The 16,969-nt window shown below is 43.4% G+C and overlaps 1 protein-coding gene across 1 annotated transcript in view; it reads right to left on the bottom strand.

Annotated features, from left to right (window-relative positions):
* LOC128327423 (V-type proton ATPase subunit S1-like) overlaps positions 1 to 16,969 on the bottom strand; it is a gene marked incomplete at its 5' end in the record, with an annotated part of 61,332 nt that overhangs the window by 39,162 nt on the left and 5,201 nt on the right. The window contains 3 exons of the mRNA XM_053256227.1: positions 602 to 687; positions 3,323 to 3,363; positions 12,512 to 12,705. Coding sequence (XP_053112202.1) covers positions 602 to 687; positions 3,323 to 3,363; positions 12,512 to 12,705 — 321 coding nt within the window. The remainder of the gene's footprint in view (positions 1 to 601; positions 688 to 3,322; positions 3,364 to 12,511; positions 12,706 to 16,969) is intronic.

The raw sequence follows: 16,969 nt of genomic DNA, 5'->3' as shown, positions 1-16,969 counted from the left end.
TCAAGGGCAATCAGGTTTCAATGTACACACAAAATTGCAAGACCAGGGGCTAGTCTATGAACTGCAGTGCAAAGAAGGTCAACATGGGTATGAATGAATGGTTCCGTCCCAAATATTTAATTAAATGGGCCGCCTATGTTTTAATGTAGCTGTATGTGCACACAAGAGCCCAATGCCCCAAGAACACTCAGGAAACCAATAAATCTGCCTTTGGAAAAATGTGCTACATCTTATTTCATGTTTCCTCTCCATTCCTATATCTTGTTTGAAGTTGAGAGGACTGCCCCTTCTTCCAAAACACCACAATCCCATAGTCTCAGTTACTGCTTGATTTAAACCTCCAGCTTCATGTGCAATATATTGAGATTCTAACCCTCAATATATTCAGATTCTAACCTTCACCCCAAGAGTCTTGCTCACCTTCCATCTTGGACCTTAAGCGTTGGCTGTCACCTGGTTTGGTCTTGATGGGGAGATTACTATCCAGCAAACACAACTCTCTTGCATAATGTGGAAGATCAAGTACAATGTCCACGAGTAATCCAAAAATTGCTATATACCAAATGACTGAGGCATATTAAAGGCATTGGAAATTACTCACCTTTGAAGGCCGTCTTGCTGTATAGATGGCTAAATACTGAATTCCATGTTGTTGCAAAGCCTTAGCAAATCTTTCAATTATTTTGTCTGTAAACAGAAATGTATTATATTCATTTAACAGTCATCAAGCTCAAAAGAGCTTGGAAATCTTAGAGGATAACTCATGTATGGCCCTAAAGAGATGTCCACACTTCTTATTCTTTAAAATAATCATAGAATTCCACAGTGTACATGACAAGTTATAAAAACACAGTGAGACGTCTGTGATGTCTTGAAGAGTTTAGAGTCTATCTAGGTGATGCAAACAGCATTTCAGAGAAGGCTCAGAGGTTTAGATGTGATTGAAAGTGGTACATTAAGGCTACTGTGGAGAAGTTCAAAGGTGAAGAATAACTGAAGTAAGAAGCTGAACCTAAAGTCAAGCCCCCATAAAAACAGCAGCAACTACTGTACTACTCATGGATAGGAACTAAGCTGTTATATCTAAATTTTATAGGAAGATCTGTATGTTGCCCACTTGATTCTTTTCAACAGTTTGGAATTAAGATTGTACAAGTATGGGCCTGCAACAAAATGTTGCAGTATATCCCTGGTTTGCATGTGCTACCTGAGCTTGTGCTTGAGCATGGCAAAAAACCAAAAGTTAGCAAAAAAAGAGGAGTCCTTGCTCTAATTTGGGTCTTACTTCCTATGCCATTTTCTCTCTCTCTCTCTCTCTCTGTGTTGGGAGGAGTTGAGTGGCACAGTTGCTTTTAGGTGATTGGGAGGCTAAGCCCCCACACCAAGAGGTTAAGTGTGTCAAACCCCTTTCCTCTCAGAAACACAAAGGTGTGAAATGGCTGGCTAGAAAATTTAAGAGTTTCAGAAATCTTTCCCTTTCAAAAGCAGAAGGAGTTGCAACTGTCTTGAGAGAGTATTCTTCAGGCAGAGAAATTGCCCACTCTTTTTGTTCAAGTCCTTCCTTCCACCCTACATTAGCTCCACCCACCTGGTCCTGGTAGTCTGTTAATGGCCCTCTAAGTCTGCAAACATTCTGCTCCATTGAGCTACATTAGGTGAGTTTGGGTCCCCCCACCACTTTGACTTTTCCCCTTCAGATTTTTGTGAAACCAGTGAATGTCTGGGTTACTCCAAGTCTGCCAGTACCTCCCTCTAACTCACAGATGCTCCAATTATATGTCCATAAGGATCACAACATTTCCAGCTCTTTTAGAAATAGATAGAAAGATACCTTTAAGGGGATTTTTTAAAAGGAACTTTCTACCAGATCTAAGGCTCTGTAAAGTACATTTTCACTATTACTTATTAATTAGGCTCAGTTGATATGTGACACTACTCCAGACCTTACATCAAAAGACATGGTATCGTAAGTATTAGAACGGTTGCCAGAAAACATAATAAGGTCATTCACTCGACCAAAATCTCTGGGGCTTGGGAGGCCTGGAGGAAGGCAGGAGCCCTCCTGCCTTCTCCCACACAATCGGTGCCACTCCCACTCTTCACAGTACCGTGTGCCCAAATGACCAGTACACAAGCGCTCCAGGAGTGGCGAGAGTGAGGGGGAAATGCAGACTAGGTCCTCCTGCATCCCACAATGCACCACACAAAGAGTGCGGTGCACTGTGGGGTTTCTCTGCTGCTGAGCGCTGCAGGCAGCCTGAGTGTCCACACAACCAGGAGGGGTGAGTAGAAGGGTGTGTGCACTCTTCTACCTCACTTTAGCCTGGGTAAAAAACCCAGGCTACCCAGTTGAAGAGCACTAGGATCAGGACTAATCCCAGCACTCCATATGACCTGTCCTACCTGGGTCTGAAAACCTGGGTAGGGCTGGTCGTGAGAATGACCGTAATATGTGGCCACTGGCCAGTGCTGTTAGGAACATTCTGGCTATACTACCGATGCAAGAACTCATGTAAAACATCAAGTGTGAACAAGACATGTGAGGAACAAATTAAATACTCTTGGTGACATCAGTATATGTGTGTGTACACACACACACATAATCCAGATCCAGATCCTAGAAGCTTTCTTGGTCATAAACAACCTTGAACACAGACCAACATCATGCCATTTTTATATATTTGGATGAAATAAAATTAGAACAGTTTCATCATGTCTACGTTTTCTTAATATATTATATCACACATTTTGTTCACCTTCCTCTGTTCACTAAAGCCATTTCTGTTAATTACACAGATCATGGGTCCTTCAGGGACAAGGACATGCCTGACTCTGAAACTAAAATTGCTGTTATCTGCCTTGAATTATAATGTAAACTAGGAACTTAACCTAAAGTACAGTATAGTCTGAAAAAAATAATGTAACTATTGACATTGACGTTGGTGGGATTTCATTTGCACACTAATGCTACAATCCTGTGCACCCTTTCTTGAAAATAAGTCCCATTGAATTCTATGGGGCTTACTTCCATAAACATAAATAGGCTTGGATTACAAAGTCCCAATCCAGATATAGCCATATGTGCCCATTGTGCTGTGTGCAGATAGTAGTCTGAGGCAGTGGATGGAGATGCCTATTTGCATTCATGTGCAAGGTGGACCAGAACACAGCTGCAGTGCAATGCAGATCACATTGCAATAGATACTTTGCACCTCAGTCTTTATTTGCTTTGTACCTATGGTTCCTGGTTCAGCAAAGGAGCCTCCTCGTGCTTAACTGGTGATAGTTATCAACAAGAATTCATCTATTGTGCATTGCTTACCATTTTCCATGAGTCCCTTTAGAGCAGAAAGTTCATTTATTCTAAAAAGGAAATATGGGAAGAAAAATTCAAATATTGCAAAGGAAACAAAATAGTTTACTTCTTGCAAATAAAATTGATGGGCTTTTTAAAATAAGGACTGTAAGGCTGTGGTGGACAGGCACATTCCAAGATACAGGCTGCATTCACATGTTCTGGTAAACCAGAGGTGAACGTAGCTGAGGTTCGAATTCATAACTCCAAATTGAGCTGCAAACGTTTGCCAAACTGCAGCCCGCCAAACTCCAGTTGCAGGAGAGGAGAGTCCTGTTCGGCCTCTGAGGCAGATCCCAGCAAGCATCACAGCCAGAATGTGGGCACAGCAGCACCACATCTGCCATCTGGACGCGATTGGCCATGATTGTGAAGGGGGCGTGCCGAGCATGATCATGGATTATCAGAATGCTTGCCCACCCTTGGCAGGTAGAGGACATTCAAACCCCTTTAAATGGCCTGCCACGCCATGCCATGGCACTACTTCTGGCAGCGATGGCGGGGGCCCAGTAGCCCTGCACCCCAGTAGTCCTACACGAGCATGAATTCTCGGGGTGTTTGGGGTCCATGGGTGGTGTTATTTCGCTTTAATTAAGGGAGAGGAGGGGAACATCCAGACTTACTAGTATGGGATATGTAGATGAGGAAGGACAAAAGGATTCTGGGGAATGCTACAGGATATGTCTCACCATAACCTTGGATGATGTCGGGAGGGGTGACACCAGCATAGCAGTCCATGCAGAACCAACCAGAATCTGCAGTCTGGCAGCTTGCTGCTGAGTGGGCTAGCCCTCTCATGAGAGAACCAGTCTACTGGGGAAAGGCTGGGCCCATCAAAGGGTGACTCCCCACCCATGGACTGCAAGCTCACGAGAAGAGCCAGTCCACTCAATGCACCCAAGGGTCCCCTGCTTTAGTAGGGCCCCAAACTCTCTATGGTAAAAAAAATAGAACAGATTCCCCCTAAACCACCCCATTCTCATACCCTATAGACAGATCCCACTAAACCTCCCCACCCTCATCCCCTGTTGAGACTTTCATGCACCCAAAGGACATATAGAAGGTCTATGTGTCATTGTCCAGATGCATGCGTGGGAGAGGGATGGACCTTTAACCCATTCAGAATCCAAGGCCCAATATCATGCCATATGCAGGGTGGGTGCAGAAAATCACAAGAGAGCGTAGCCCTCATTCTCTGGCCACCCCACTCATTCTGGCTATCCCTGCAATTAGGAGACCCTTTGCAAGGGCATACCCACTTGTGTGGATGGTGTAGATACAGGGGTCAGGCATGGACCTTTAAACACATTCAAATTTCTTGGGTCTGGTCCAACATGGAGCTGTATGCAGAATCTCCCAGCATGGTTATTCCCAGGAGAGGAGAACCCCAATTTCCAGCTGGCCTGGGACATTGAGCTTTCCATTTGGGGCTGCCGACAGGGGTGCACATCCCCACATGGGCAGGTGGGCTGGCAGGTTTGACAACAGCTTGGTGGGCTGCAGTTGCTGAGACTGGGACAGCACTCACCCAAGAACCCATCCCCGCGGCTTTCCTTCATAGAGCATCCTCCCTCACTCCCCTTAGTCTGCCAATATTGTGAGAGAGTGGTCCATGGGATAATGGGCTAGGTCTCCAGCATGGTGACAGCCATTTTCTATACAAGAAGAATGCCATCTCGTGCAATTGCACTTAATCCTCACAGATGGTTATTCTCTTGAGCAAGACTAAGGAGCAAATATCCCCTCCCAGGGAAGAGGCTGGGCCTCCCTTCCCCAAGCTGTCAAAAAAAAAAAAAAATAGAACTTGACTGCTCCAGACTCCCTGCTTGGGTATGCCTTTTATACCTAACCCCGGGTCTCCCTTCCCACTACTGTGATGGAGTGCCCTGCTTGTGTTGCCACCTAGAGTGTTTGTGCTTGTGAACCTACATCACTGTTGCTCCCTTCTTGGGGGGCAAAGCAACTTAGTGCCTGTCCTGCTAACCTGTGCCCTTTCTCCACTGCTTGCCCCCAGGCAACTGTGCAGCTTGACAGGCTAATAAGTCCAGGATGGAGCATGGCGGTGTCCCTGTAGCCTGGCAACTCCATAGCCACATAGCCAACAGGAGGGGCAGGGCTGGTTTTCTGGGAGGCTGCCAGCAAAAAACAGCAAAAGCAAGGAGCAGCCACACCCTTGGGTGGGTCTGTGCCACCGGTTTTATGACTGGGGTTTGGAAATCAGTGCCAAACTGTGATTATAGCAAGTTGTCAGAGATAATGCATGGGCAGCAAAACCTCAAGTGGCAAACCTCAGAGATAACCAAAAGTTCAAACTGGAGTTTAGTGAGGCAAACTGGAGGTTGCTTTTGGTCATAAACGTGGGTCTATCCAGGCATTATGGAGTTACAGCCTCAGCCACCTTTAACTCTGGTTTGCCATTACAGGTGAATGTGGCCACAGTAAGGAAACAGAACTGAGGAGAGGAATTTTATGAAAACTGACCTTCAAGGAATAATTTCTTGTAGGGTTGCGCGTTTTGTATTTTTTCTGTTTCAATTTGTACCAAATCCAAATCAACCCCATTTTGTATTTTGTCTGAAATTAAGCCTTCCGAATCACCCCAGTTTTGTTTTGTGTCCGAATTAATCCGAATACAAACCCGAATTAATTCAGATTAAAAAATGGGTACATGGTCAAAAGAGTGGGTGGGCGTTATAGTGCCCAATGAGTGGAAGCTACCACAAAAATGTCAAAGGAATTGGGCAAACTGCTGATTTTTGGTGGATTTTTGAAGTTTGCTCATCTTTCAGATTTTCTCCATAGGGTATGATGGAGGTTTCAGGAAAAGTATAGCTTCACATGGGGGGAGGGGGGAGAGTGGCCCAGAGTCAAGTGTGGTTGGTGGTAGTGCCCAGTTGGTACAAGGAAGCGACCACATTTTTTTCAGAGGAATTTGGCAAAGGGCTAATTTTTAAAGAATAAATGAAGTTACGTATCTTTCAGATTTTCCTCGTAGGGTATAATGGAGGTTTCTGCAATCCCATAACTCCACTTGAGGGGCACTGGGGTGGCCCACAGTAAGTGGCAGTGTAGTGCACATAGGGTGCCACCCACCCACATGGGTTGCCAACCCATGAAGTACAGGGTTTTGTTGTTCTAGAGGTGTTCTGAGAGTAGATTCTCTAGTAGCATATGGGAGTGGATTCATGGTTTTTCATTAAAAAATCTCATCTGCTACCAGAGAATCTAAACTCAACACCTCAGAAACAACAAAGCCCAGTACCCCAGTGGGTTAGCAACCCAGGGGGGTGGTTGGCACCCTCTGTGCACTACACCACCACTCGCTTCAGGCCATCCCAGTGCCCCCCAGGTGGAGTTATGGAGCTGCTGAAACCTCCATTATTCCCTGTGGGGAGAAATCTTAGGCATGTAAACCTCAAAAATTCCTAAGAAATCAGCCCTTTGCCCTATTTGGAATCTGGTGCACCACCCTTGGGGCGCTGCCACCCAACCCACTGTTTTGCCCCTGAAGCCCCACATAAACAAGTTGAAAGAGTGAAGAGAATGATGAACAACAACGACACTTAATTTTTTGGCACAGTTATTTGAGAATTCCGCAGCGGTTGGGAGCCTGTCCCTGTGGCACTAGCTCAGCAACACAACCCATTTGTGTATTCAAGCAATCTTTCAATAAAAACACTCCCTCCCCATGGAACAGTGACCACAGGTCATTTGAGATAGCAAGATAGACCAATGAACTGCCTTGGTACTATGGAACAGCTTCAAATGTTCATTTAACTGAACTGGAGTGAGCCATAGCCCAAACAAATCATCCTACTGTTCAGAATTGTTGAGATTTATTATCACTGCATTTAAGAAAGTGCAAAACCATAGATCATGGTTACAAGAAAGAGAGAAGCAACTAAGATTCCTGGGGGTGTCAATAGATTGACGGGGTATTGCCCACCCCCCTCCTTTTGTCTCCTGTAGTCCCATGTGGATGATCTGTCCCTGCAATGGCAAAAGTTGTGAACCACTGGCTTAGTCTTGATGTCTCACCAAATTACATTGTGGCCTAAATTACATTAGACTGCTCAACTTGGGCAACAAAACTTAGACACCGCTATAACTCATAAAAATCAGAAGAAAAACAAAATAGCTCTCCAAAAGACCCCTGAACAAGTCAAGAGATTCTTTCTAAACCTTTGGAAAGAAAAACCTGTGTAATTTCAGAACTTAATTTCAGAAGATTAACCAGCTTCTCGAAAAGCTTCTCCACACAATTTATACCATGGCTTTTAGCAAGAGCTTTGGAATTGCATTGAGCTCCCAAAGATATTTGGGTATTTCTGTCTCAAAATGCTGTCTTCCAAATCCCTTTGCAAGGTCAGTTTGCATTTCAATCACACTGAATACAACACATACTTAACTAAACCATTCTTGCTCAACAGCTTTTTGCATATCTTATCTTAGCTAATCACTCAGTGCCTCAGCTGGAGTGGAGAGAGTCAGAGAAGTCAATTTCAATTGCAATACTTTCCCAAAGAACAAAGCATTCTGTCCAAAACACAGTCATTTCAATTTGGAAACAAAAATCTCTATTTTTTAATTCTTGATTTTGTTTTAGTTACAAAACCTCCAAAATTGCCATTTTCGGGCACAAAACGTTTTGTACCCGAATCAAAATGCACAAGCCTAATTTCTTTTTTGTCTCATGAGCAGAACTTTTTAAAAACAATATTGAAACAACTTTAGCAGTTATTTTCAAATGCCAAATAGTTTTGTTTAATTCTGAAAGATAGAAGTGATTTTGATATAGTCTGCAAAATGGGGAACATAAAATGGGTGTGGTTAATGGGAGAGTCTTTTAAGTACTTTCCAAATGAGCTGTAGATTGCTCAGTAAAATCTGCATTTATTTACTCTCTAGGAATTCAAATGTGTTCAGTGTAATTTGCTTTGAGAAAATAAAATAAAAGCTGGTTAGATACAAATCCAATAATGGTTAAACCAACAGCATAACACACTGTTATTGGATAAGACAGATAATTAGATCCTTGAAAGACTCGATAATTGATGGCTCTATTGAGTGACTTACCTAATAAGACTGCTGACAAGACCTATAAAGGTAAAGGCAAAGTTGTGCTGCCGAGTCAGTGTCGACTCCTGGCTACCACAGAGCCCTGTGGTTTTCTTTGGTAGAATACAGAAGAGGTTTACCATTGCCATCTCCTGCGCAGTAGGAGATTATGCCTTTCAGCATCTTCCTATATCTCTGCTGCCAGATATAGGTGTTTCCCATAGTCTGGGAAACATACCAGCGGGGATTCGAACCGGCAACCTCTTGCTCCCTAGGCAAGTTACTTCCCCACAAGACCTCTAGGACTACTTAAAACTACATAGCAGGTTAAAAGAGCAGCACAGAAGTAGAAAAATTCCTGTCCTAGATCAAAGAGTCCATTCACTATAGTTCAGTATCCTTCTACAGACAAAATGTCAGGATTTCCCAAAATACACTGCCTGATGTCAGAGGATTAAGCAAAACATCTGGTAGCATTTTGTATAATGTATAGGACATTTATTAAGATCCCCTGGCGAGGTCTGCCTGCAGTTGTCACCAGCTCATCTGGTAGCAACCCAGAGTTGAGCCTTCTTAGTAGCTGCCCCTGAGCTTTGGATTGCACTCCTTACAGAGATGCAGGGTTTTACCTCTCTGCCAATTTTTAAAGGGGCCTTAAAGACACACCTTTTAAAATCCAGACATTTAGTGCTGATTGTTTTAAATTTTTTAAACTGTTTTAATTGTTTGACTATGTTTTAAGTGTTGGTTTTAAAACTTTTGTAAACTGCCTAGAGACATGTTGAGTGGGTGATATAAAAATATATCGAATGAATGAATATAAAGGTCAACAGAAATACTAGGGACAAGTGGTGGGGGAGGGAAGACCAGACTTGAGGGGTCCTTATGCAGTGATTGAAAATATGTGAGCAGGGCAGAAAGGAACAGTGCAGCTATTTCCCAGCGTGCCTCATAAAAAAGCCCCAACTAATCAAGCGAGTAGGCAAAGAGAAACAAATGGTTAGCTAATTTGACCTAGGAACACAGGAAGCTGCCATATACCGAATCCATCTAGCTCATCCATCCAATTCAGTATCGTCTACATAGACTGGCAGTGGGTCCTCCAAGGTTGCAGGCAAGAATCTCTCTCAGCCCTTTCTTGGAGAAGCCAGGGAGGGAACTTGGAACCTTCTGCTCTTCCCAGAGCGACTCCATCTCCTGAGGGGAATATCTTACAGTGCTCACACTTCTAGTCTCCCATTCATATGCAACCAGGGCAGACCCTGCTTAGCAAAGGGGACAAGTCATGCTTGCTACCACAAGACCAGCAGCACTACCTCTTGCTGAAGATGCATTCAATTATGGTTTGGTAATCTGAGGTTTTATTGCCTTTTCTCTAAGTCAGTGATTCTCAAACTTGGGTCCTCAGGTGTTATTGGACTTCAACTCCCATAATCCCCAACCAAAGGCCACTGAGGCTGAGGATTATGGGAGTTGAAGTCCAATAACACCTGAGGACCCAAGTTTGAGAATCCCTGCTCTAAGTAAAAGGGACAGGAGTGCATTTTGCAGGGAGGAAATGAGGTTTATTCATGCAAATGCCTAATGTGGTTCATTTGCCATTGTGACATAATCACAGGCCTTTCGCAGACAGCAGGCTGTACCGCAGGATCAAGAGGGGTGAAATACTGCGAGTTATGGGGCGCAGTGGATATTTCGAATTTGCCCCAAAACCTGACACAAAGAGAAGATTTTTTTACCCCAGACATAATCGGGGTAAGCTCCATAATCGGCCTAAGCTCCAATGCTCAATTTTAAAAAACCTGAATCATGTATGAAGTGCTGCCCGATAGCTTGCAGGCACTTCAACATAAATCTGGACAATATGCGAACACACACCTACCCTTCCAAAGTAAAATCGCCTTCCGGCAGGGTTCAGAAAGTTGGGGGATAAACCTGTGGGATGTTTGCATATGGGAAAATGAAATTTTTAAGCAATTGCTTTAAACTACAAACTGGTACATTTTAGGAAAAACTTTTAAACTGTTACAATCAGGTCAGGCATGGACAGTTCCCTAGGGGAATTCTAAAAACTCCTCTCTTGGAGGTTTTAAAGAAATTTGCATAGGAAATTGTCTTGAGAATTCGATGCCAGATGACAATAGCAATAATTACTATGGGATAGAAAACATTTGTTTTCACTAATTTCCCAAATAATGTGATAATTGCCAATGTCACTGTATGCAGGCATATTCTGAAGACCCTTTCACCACATGAACATTTTACCTTCAAGCAGGGCCGCTCAACTTTGGCCTTCCAGATGTTTTTGTCCTAGAGCCCCCATAATCCCCAGCCCTGGTTCATTGGCCAATGGCCAATAATCAGGGATTATGGGAGTTGTAGGTCAACATCTGCAGGAGGGCAAACGTTGAGCAGCACTGCCCTAAAGTGACCTTTTACAATGATGTATAAAGTGACCTTTCCATGTACAATGTAAATTAAATTAAATTTTAGGAGATTATGTAGGATAATACATAATCAGTTACAAATGAGGTAGCACAACTAAAAGTTTCCTATTATGTTAGTGTCTTCTTGTTTACTTCAGGGGTATTGCTAGGTTCTTAAAAGATCTGGGGCCTGGAATAATGGGTGCTGGCTCAGGCCTACAACCCCTTCTATTATAATTAAACCTTTTCATGCTCTCTAAAGGAATCTAGTGCTGTGATCCAGTTTTTGAAACCACGAGTCACCAATGCGCACCAATGTTAGACAGTATGGTGGCGGGCGCGGGTGGGGATGCCGTGGTACTAAAAAATTGATCCCAGGTGGCTCAATGCTATAAACTCCCACCCCCAGATGACTCAAGTAATACATGGAAAATCTGACAGATTTTGCTGACTTGTTTTATGGGTGTGTGTGGGAGGGAGCCATTCAATTTATAATTTATAAATCAGTTCTGTTTATGTTTTTTGCCTGTTCCTTGGTGTGGAAAGAGAATGGAAGAAAATACTAGGGAGAAATGGCTTACCTTGCCAGCTTCATTCAGATGTTACACTTGGTAAATGTAATAAGATGGAATGTTGTGGACATGTTATTTTGACAATGTTCCTAAATGAACTCTTACTCTAGTACTCTTACTTCAGATGACTGTTCCCCATTTTAAATGGTGCCTGCTTGATTAATTGAACTGGAGAAGGCAATGCTGTGATACAGTAGTGACTAAGCCACATTATCCCCTTGTGTGCCACAGGCTGTATAATAGGAAATAGCTCAATGAGCACTATTAAATAAGCAGTATAATAGCGTAGGGCAGTCTTTGACGTATGGACCTTCACCTTTAGGGAAAGTGCTACCTGATGACAATTATGACTTTTTCCATTGGGTTTTGTCCAAAGGTTTCCTTCCTCTGATTGGAAGAGGTTCCTCCGGAACAGGGCTGCACAACTTTGGCCCTCCAGCTATGGTTGAACTACAACTCCCATCATCCCCAGCCTCAGTGGCCAATAGTCAGGGATGATGAGAGGTATAGTACAACATGTACAGGAGGGCCAAAGTTCAGCAGCCCTGTCTCAGAAGCTGAAAGATTCCTTCCTCCAAGAGAAATGATTTCCGTTGGAAGAACTGAACCTTTAGATCATAGGAACATAGGAAGCTGCCATATACTGAGTCAGACCTTTGGTCTATCTAGCTCAGTATGGCAGCAGACTGGCAGCGGCTTCTCCAAGGTTGCAAGCAGGAATCTCTCTCAACCTTATTTTGGAGATGCCAGGGAGGGAACTTGGAACCTACCTGTAGATACTCTTCCCAGAGTGGCTCCATCCCCTGAGGGGAATATCGTACAGTGCTCACACTTCTAGTCTCCCTTTCATATGCAACCAGGGTGGACCCTGCTTAGCTAAGGGGACAAACCATGCTTGCTACTATAAGACCAGCAATCCTTTCCACTGGAAGAATTGAACCTTTGGGTCATAGGAACATAGGAAGCTGCCATATACTGAGTCAGACCTTTGGTCTATCTAGATCCAGTCTACTCTGTCTATATAATTATTTTACAAGACCTCTTTTACTAAATTACAGACATTTTGTGCACATATACAAGAGTTTTAGGTCCCCTCATACCTCTGGACTGGTTGTAGCATTATTACAAATATTTGGGGTTTCGATGCATTCATCATAAGCGGTGATATATGAGGGTCATCTACATTCACTACAGTCCAGTTCAGAATTTGCTGAAAGTATTCTGAAAGGTGATCAACAGCATGATGGTCAACAGCTGGTAAAACTAAAGATGATGACGAAGTCTTGAGAAGTTCCTGCAGTAAGTACAAAGAACAGTTAATTATGAAGTGGATGATTAAAGCAGGGGTGATTGCTTTTTATACTCTGATAGGCTTGATTACAGTCTTTTATAGTCTTCATTATGCAAAATAAACTCTGTTATCCTCGATTCTATCCACAAGGATCTGATGTGCAATTTCATTACATAAACAACCCAGTAATGATAATCATCAAGCCTAGCAAAAATATTCAAGTGTTCATAATTTTCTGAATGTTTTGGAAAGATTAATTTTTGTGTGTATGTGTGAAATTGGCTGTTTTGCAACCAATTTATAGAGTGGTGAGAAAATCAATGATGTGACAAGGTGAAAAATGAATATTTTTTTGGAATCTTTGACTATTTCTAATGGTAAAGGTAAAGTGTGCTGTCAAGTCGATTTTTACTCCTGGTGCCCACAGAGCCCTGTGGTTATCTTTGGTAGAATACAGGAGGGGTTTACCATTGCCTCCTTCCGCACAGTATGAGATGATGCCTTTCAGCATCTTCCTATATCACTGCTGCCCGATATAGTACCAGCAGGGATTCAAACCGGCAACCTTCTGCTTGCTAATTTCCCCGCTGCGCCACTTAAGGTGACCATGCCAGCAACTTAGAGCAGCTTCACACATGCAAGTTATCTCTCAATGCATCATGTGCTTAGTAACTTTAATGTGTGGGAGATCAAATAAAAACTTTCACATATTCTGAAACACTATGTTTTTCATTAGAGTAAGTTCAACAATTCAGTTGCAAATCACATGCTCAGTAATGTAAGTGATGTATACGCATATGTGGACCAGCTCAAGCAGCTGAGACAGACTGCAGACTGCTACACAAGCTAAATATAATGAAACATGAGGTTGCATGGGCTCTGTAGGGATACTACATGGGTTATGAGCAACTAATCTGGCATAGATGTTTAGGATAATGATATCTGTTAGCTCTTCAATAAAACCTTCTCTAAGGAGTCATGTGCAATCAACCACATTTGTGAAAATCATATTCTGGATTCAATCTAGTATGGAAAAAAAGGATGATTTCAACAAAATCAGCACGTGAATTAATAAAATTTTAAAATGCTCAGGGCCACCAAATAGCAAAAAACAAACAAAAAACATGTGATCATCATAAATGTAAAGTGTGCTGTCAAGTCGATTTTGACCCCTGGCACCCAAAAAGCCCTGTGGTTTTCTTTTGGTAGAATACAGGAGGGGTTTACCATTGTCTCCTCCCACGCAGTATGAGATGATGCCTTTCAACATCTTCCTATAGCACTGCTGCCTGATATAGTACCAGCAGGGATTCGAACCAGCAATCTTCTGCTTGTTAGTCAAGCATTTCCCCGCTGTGCCACTTAAGGTGGGTTTGTGATCATCATAGCTAAACATTAATGTGTGGAATGTTCAATGCACTGATACCGCCTTGGTTTGCAATATAATAACCTCTATTTTGGTTTACATTTAAGTTCAGTTTCTATTCTGTCTGGTTATCTAATATTAACAACTTGTTACTATCTCTTTGCTGTTACGTTGTTACATTTTTCCTCCTCCTACTCTTGTGTCTTGCTTCCTCTTCTCTGCCTGCCTACACTTCTCTGACCTTTTCATGTCTTTTTTTTTTAAATTGCTCAGATATTTTTCTACTGCCTAAGTTGCCTTGTGATGCTAATTCCAAGGAAAGAAGCTATTGAAATCCACTTTTACAGCTTCTCCATTTTGGCCAGTTGAGCCTGGAATCATGGCAGAATTGACAACAGGGCAAAAGAACACTCTCATATCAGGTCTATGTCAACATGACCAGTCATTCCATTTCAAGCAGAGTTCCTCCTTCCCACACATAAGATCATCCTTCTGAGGTCTCTCTACACGGCGGGGGGTGGGGGGGCAAGGGGTGGGGAGGAGTGGACTGCTCATGCTCCCATGGGGAATGCAGAATGGCCTCTGCTTGAAATAAATGGCTTGGCCACCTTGGAGTGCAATTGGCATGGCAGTGGCTTGGAAAGGAGAGCTGGTCCTGTGGTAGCAAACATGACTTGTCCCCTTAGCTAAGCAGGGTTCACCCTGGTTGCATATGAATGGGAGACTAGAAGTGTGAGCACTGTAAGACATTCCCCTCAGGGGACGGAGCTGGTCTGGGAAGAGCATCTCGGTTCTAAGTGCCTTCCCTAGCATCTCCAAGATAGGGCTGAGAAAGATTCCTGCCTGCAACCTTGGAGAAGCCGCTGCCAGTCTGTGTTGACAATACTGAGCTAGATGGACCTATGGTCTGACTCAGTATATGACAGCTTTCTGTGTTCCTATGTTCCCATTTGTTCCCATGGAAGGAAAAGTGAGCTTGATCTTGTGTTGGTCTGATGAGAAGCCACTCAACAACCTGCTCTCTATGCAAGATAGAAGCGGAGGTGTAAGTATTGTCTCATGCCCTGGTTGTGAAGAAGATCTGAGCACATATCTGGTGCTGATCTGAATGTGCATTTATATCATGATGATCATCTGAGTGTCATTGAACCTGATGGTCAAAACAAACAACCTGATTCCATAAATTCAACTGTATGTGTAGCCCATCCAGAGCCTTTGGTCACGTGTGTGTGTGTATGTAGGTGTGTGTGTGTGGTTGGAATTGCATCGGTGCCTCTCTTTTACCCATAGGGAAGCCACTGGAAACATCTGAGTTACATGTTTGTTTTCTTGAACACTGATTCATTAGCATCATTTGTTAAAAGTAAATCAAAGGACCATCTGTTTCCTCTTAGGTAATAGCTCTTTGAGCATCATCATGATAGGCCAGTGGATAATTAGCATTGCTACTGTTCTTGAAGCATTTGGTCTATATCGCTCATTATCCCATTTTAAGATGTATAGCACATGCCCTATTGCTGGACTGAGAATTAATCCACTAATCATTCATACAACTCTAGTGGAAATTATCTATCTATCTATCTATCTATCTATCTATCTATCTATCTATCTATCTATCTATCTATCTAATTATCTAAGGCAGGCCTGGTCAACTTAGGCCCCCCAGCTGTTTTTGAACTACAACTCCCATAATCCCCAGCCACAGTAACCAATAGCCAGGGATTGTGGGGGTTGTAGGCAAACATTTGCAGAAGGGCCGAAGTTGAGCAGCCCTGATCTAAGGCATACCCATGGCTAATCCCTTGTGTGGCAGCTCTCACGAGAGTTCGCAAGCAGAAACACAGTGGTGACTGGGCAGTGGAGATTCCATATGTAGATAGGGAGGAGGAGCCTGTGAGAGCAGAAGCATCATGGTGATTGGGCAGTGGGGATTCCATGTGCAGATTGGGAGGAGGAGCCTGTGATGGTTAAGGTCAGTTGGAATGCAACTGTTACTAGATGGAAGATGTTCTGGATTGTAGAGGAGAGGAAAATCTCTCTTTCTCTCCCCCCCTTCTATATATATGAGAAAGAAAGAAAAAAGGGAAAGAAAGAAAGACAGAGGGGAAGAGCTAGTGGAGGAGAGAGAAAGAGAGAGAAAGACGGGAGGGGAAGAGAGAAAGAAGGAAGGGTGAGGGACGGGCCCAGGCCTATCAATGGACTGAGGGGAATGAGTGCCCGTGGCGGCAGCGAGGAAGGGCCCGATCAACCACTGTTGCTGCTGCTCCTGGGAAGAGGAGCAGGAGTGGGACTCGGGTGAGGGTGGGGAGATCTCTGGGGATAGAGGGCTTCAGCCTGGCCAATAGGTGCCAGCAATGTTGCAGCTGTGACCAAGATGGGTGAGGGGGATGGAGTAAAGAGATGGAGGAGTGACCAAGAGGGGTGAGGTGGATGGAAGCAACGGGATGGAGGAGGAGGAGCAGGAGTGTGGCTCAGGTGAGGGTGGAGAGATCTCTGAGGTGAGGGGGGCTGTGGCAGGGGGTGAGGGGAGCAACCAAGTACTAACATGCAGATGCTCTGCGTGGGTTAAGCTAGTATGACTTAGTTGATAAAATATTCATTGGAAATAATAAACAACTGAACTTTATTTAAATAATTGAGACACAGCATATATTCCTAGACTCCTACACTAGCAAAATGCAATGAAAGATTAGTTTTCTCATCATTACTCATAAACTCTATTACATTTCTTTACAAACGTTGACCCACTCAGGATTCATTTAGCATTTTTATGATGCACTTCCAGTGACTGTTGCTGGTGTCTATCTTATGTTTCCTTTTAGATTGTGAGCCCTTTGGGGACTGAGATCCATCTTATTTATTTGTTATTTCTCTGTGTAAACTGCCCTGAGCCATTTTTGG

This window comes from Hemicordylus capensis, chromosome 5 (genome assembly GCF_027244095.1).
Source record: "Hemicordylus capensis ecotype Gifberg chromosome 5, rHemCap1.1.pri, whole genome shotgun sequence".
In the NCBI taxonomy this organism is placed as follows: Eukaryota; Metazoa; Chordata; class Lepidosauria; order Squamata; family Cordylidae; genus Hemicordylus; species Hemicordylus capensis.
This window is presented reverse-complemented; position numbering and strand designations above follow the sequence as displayed.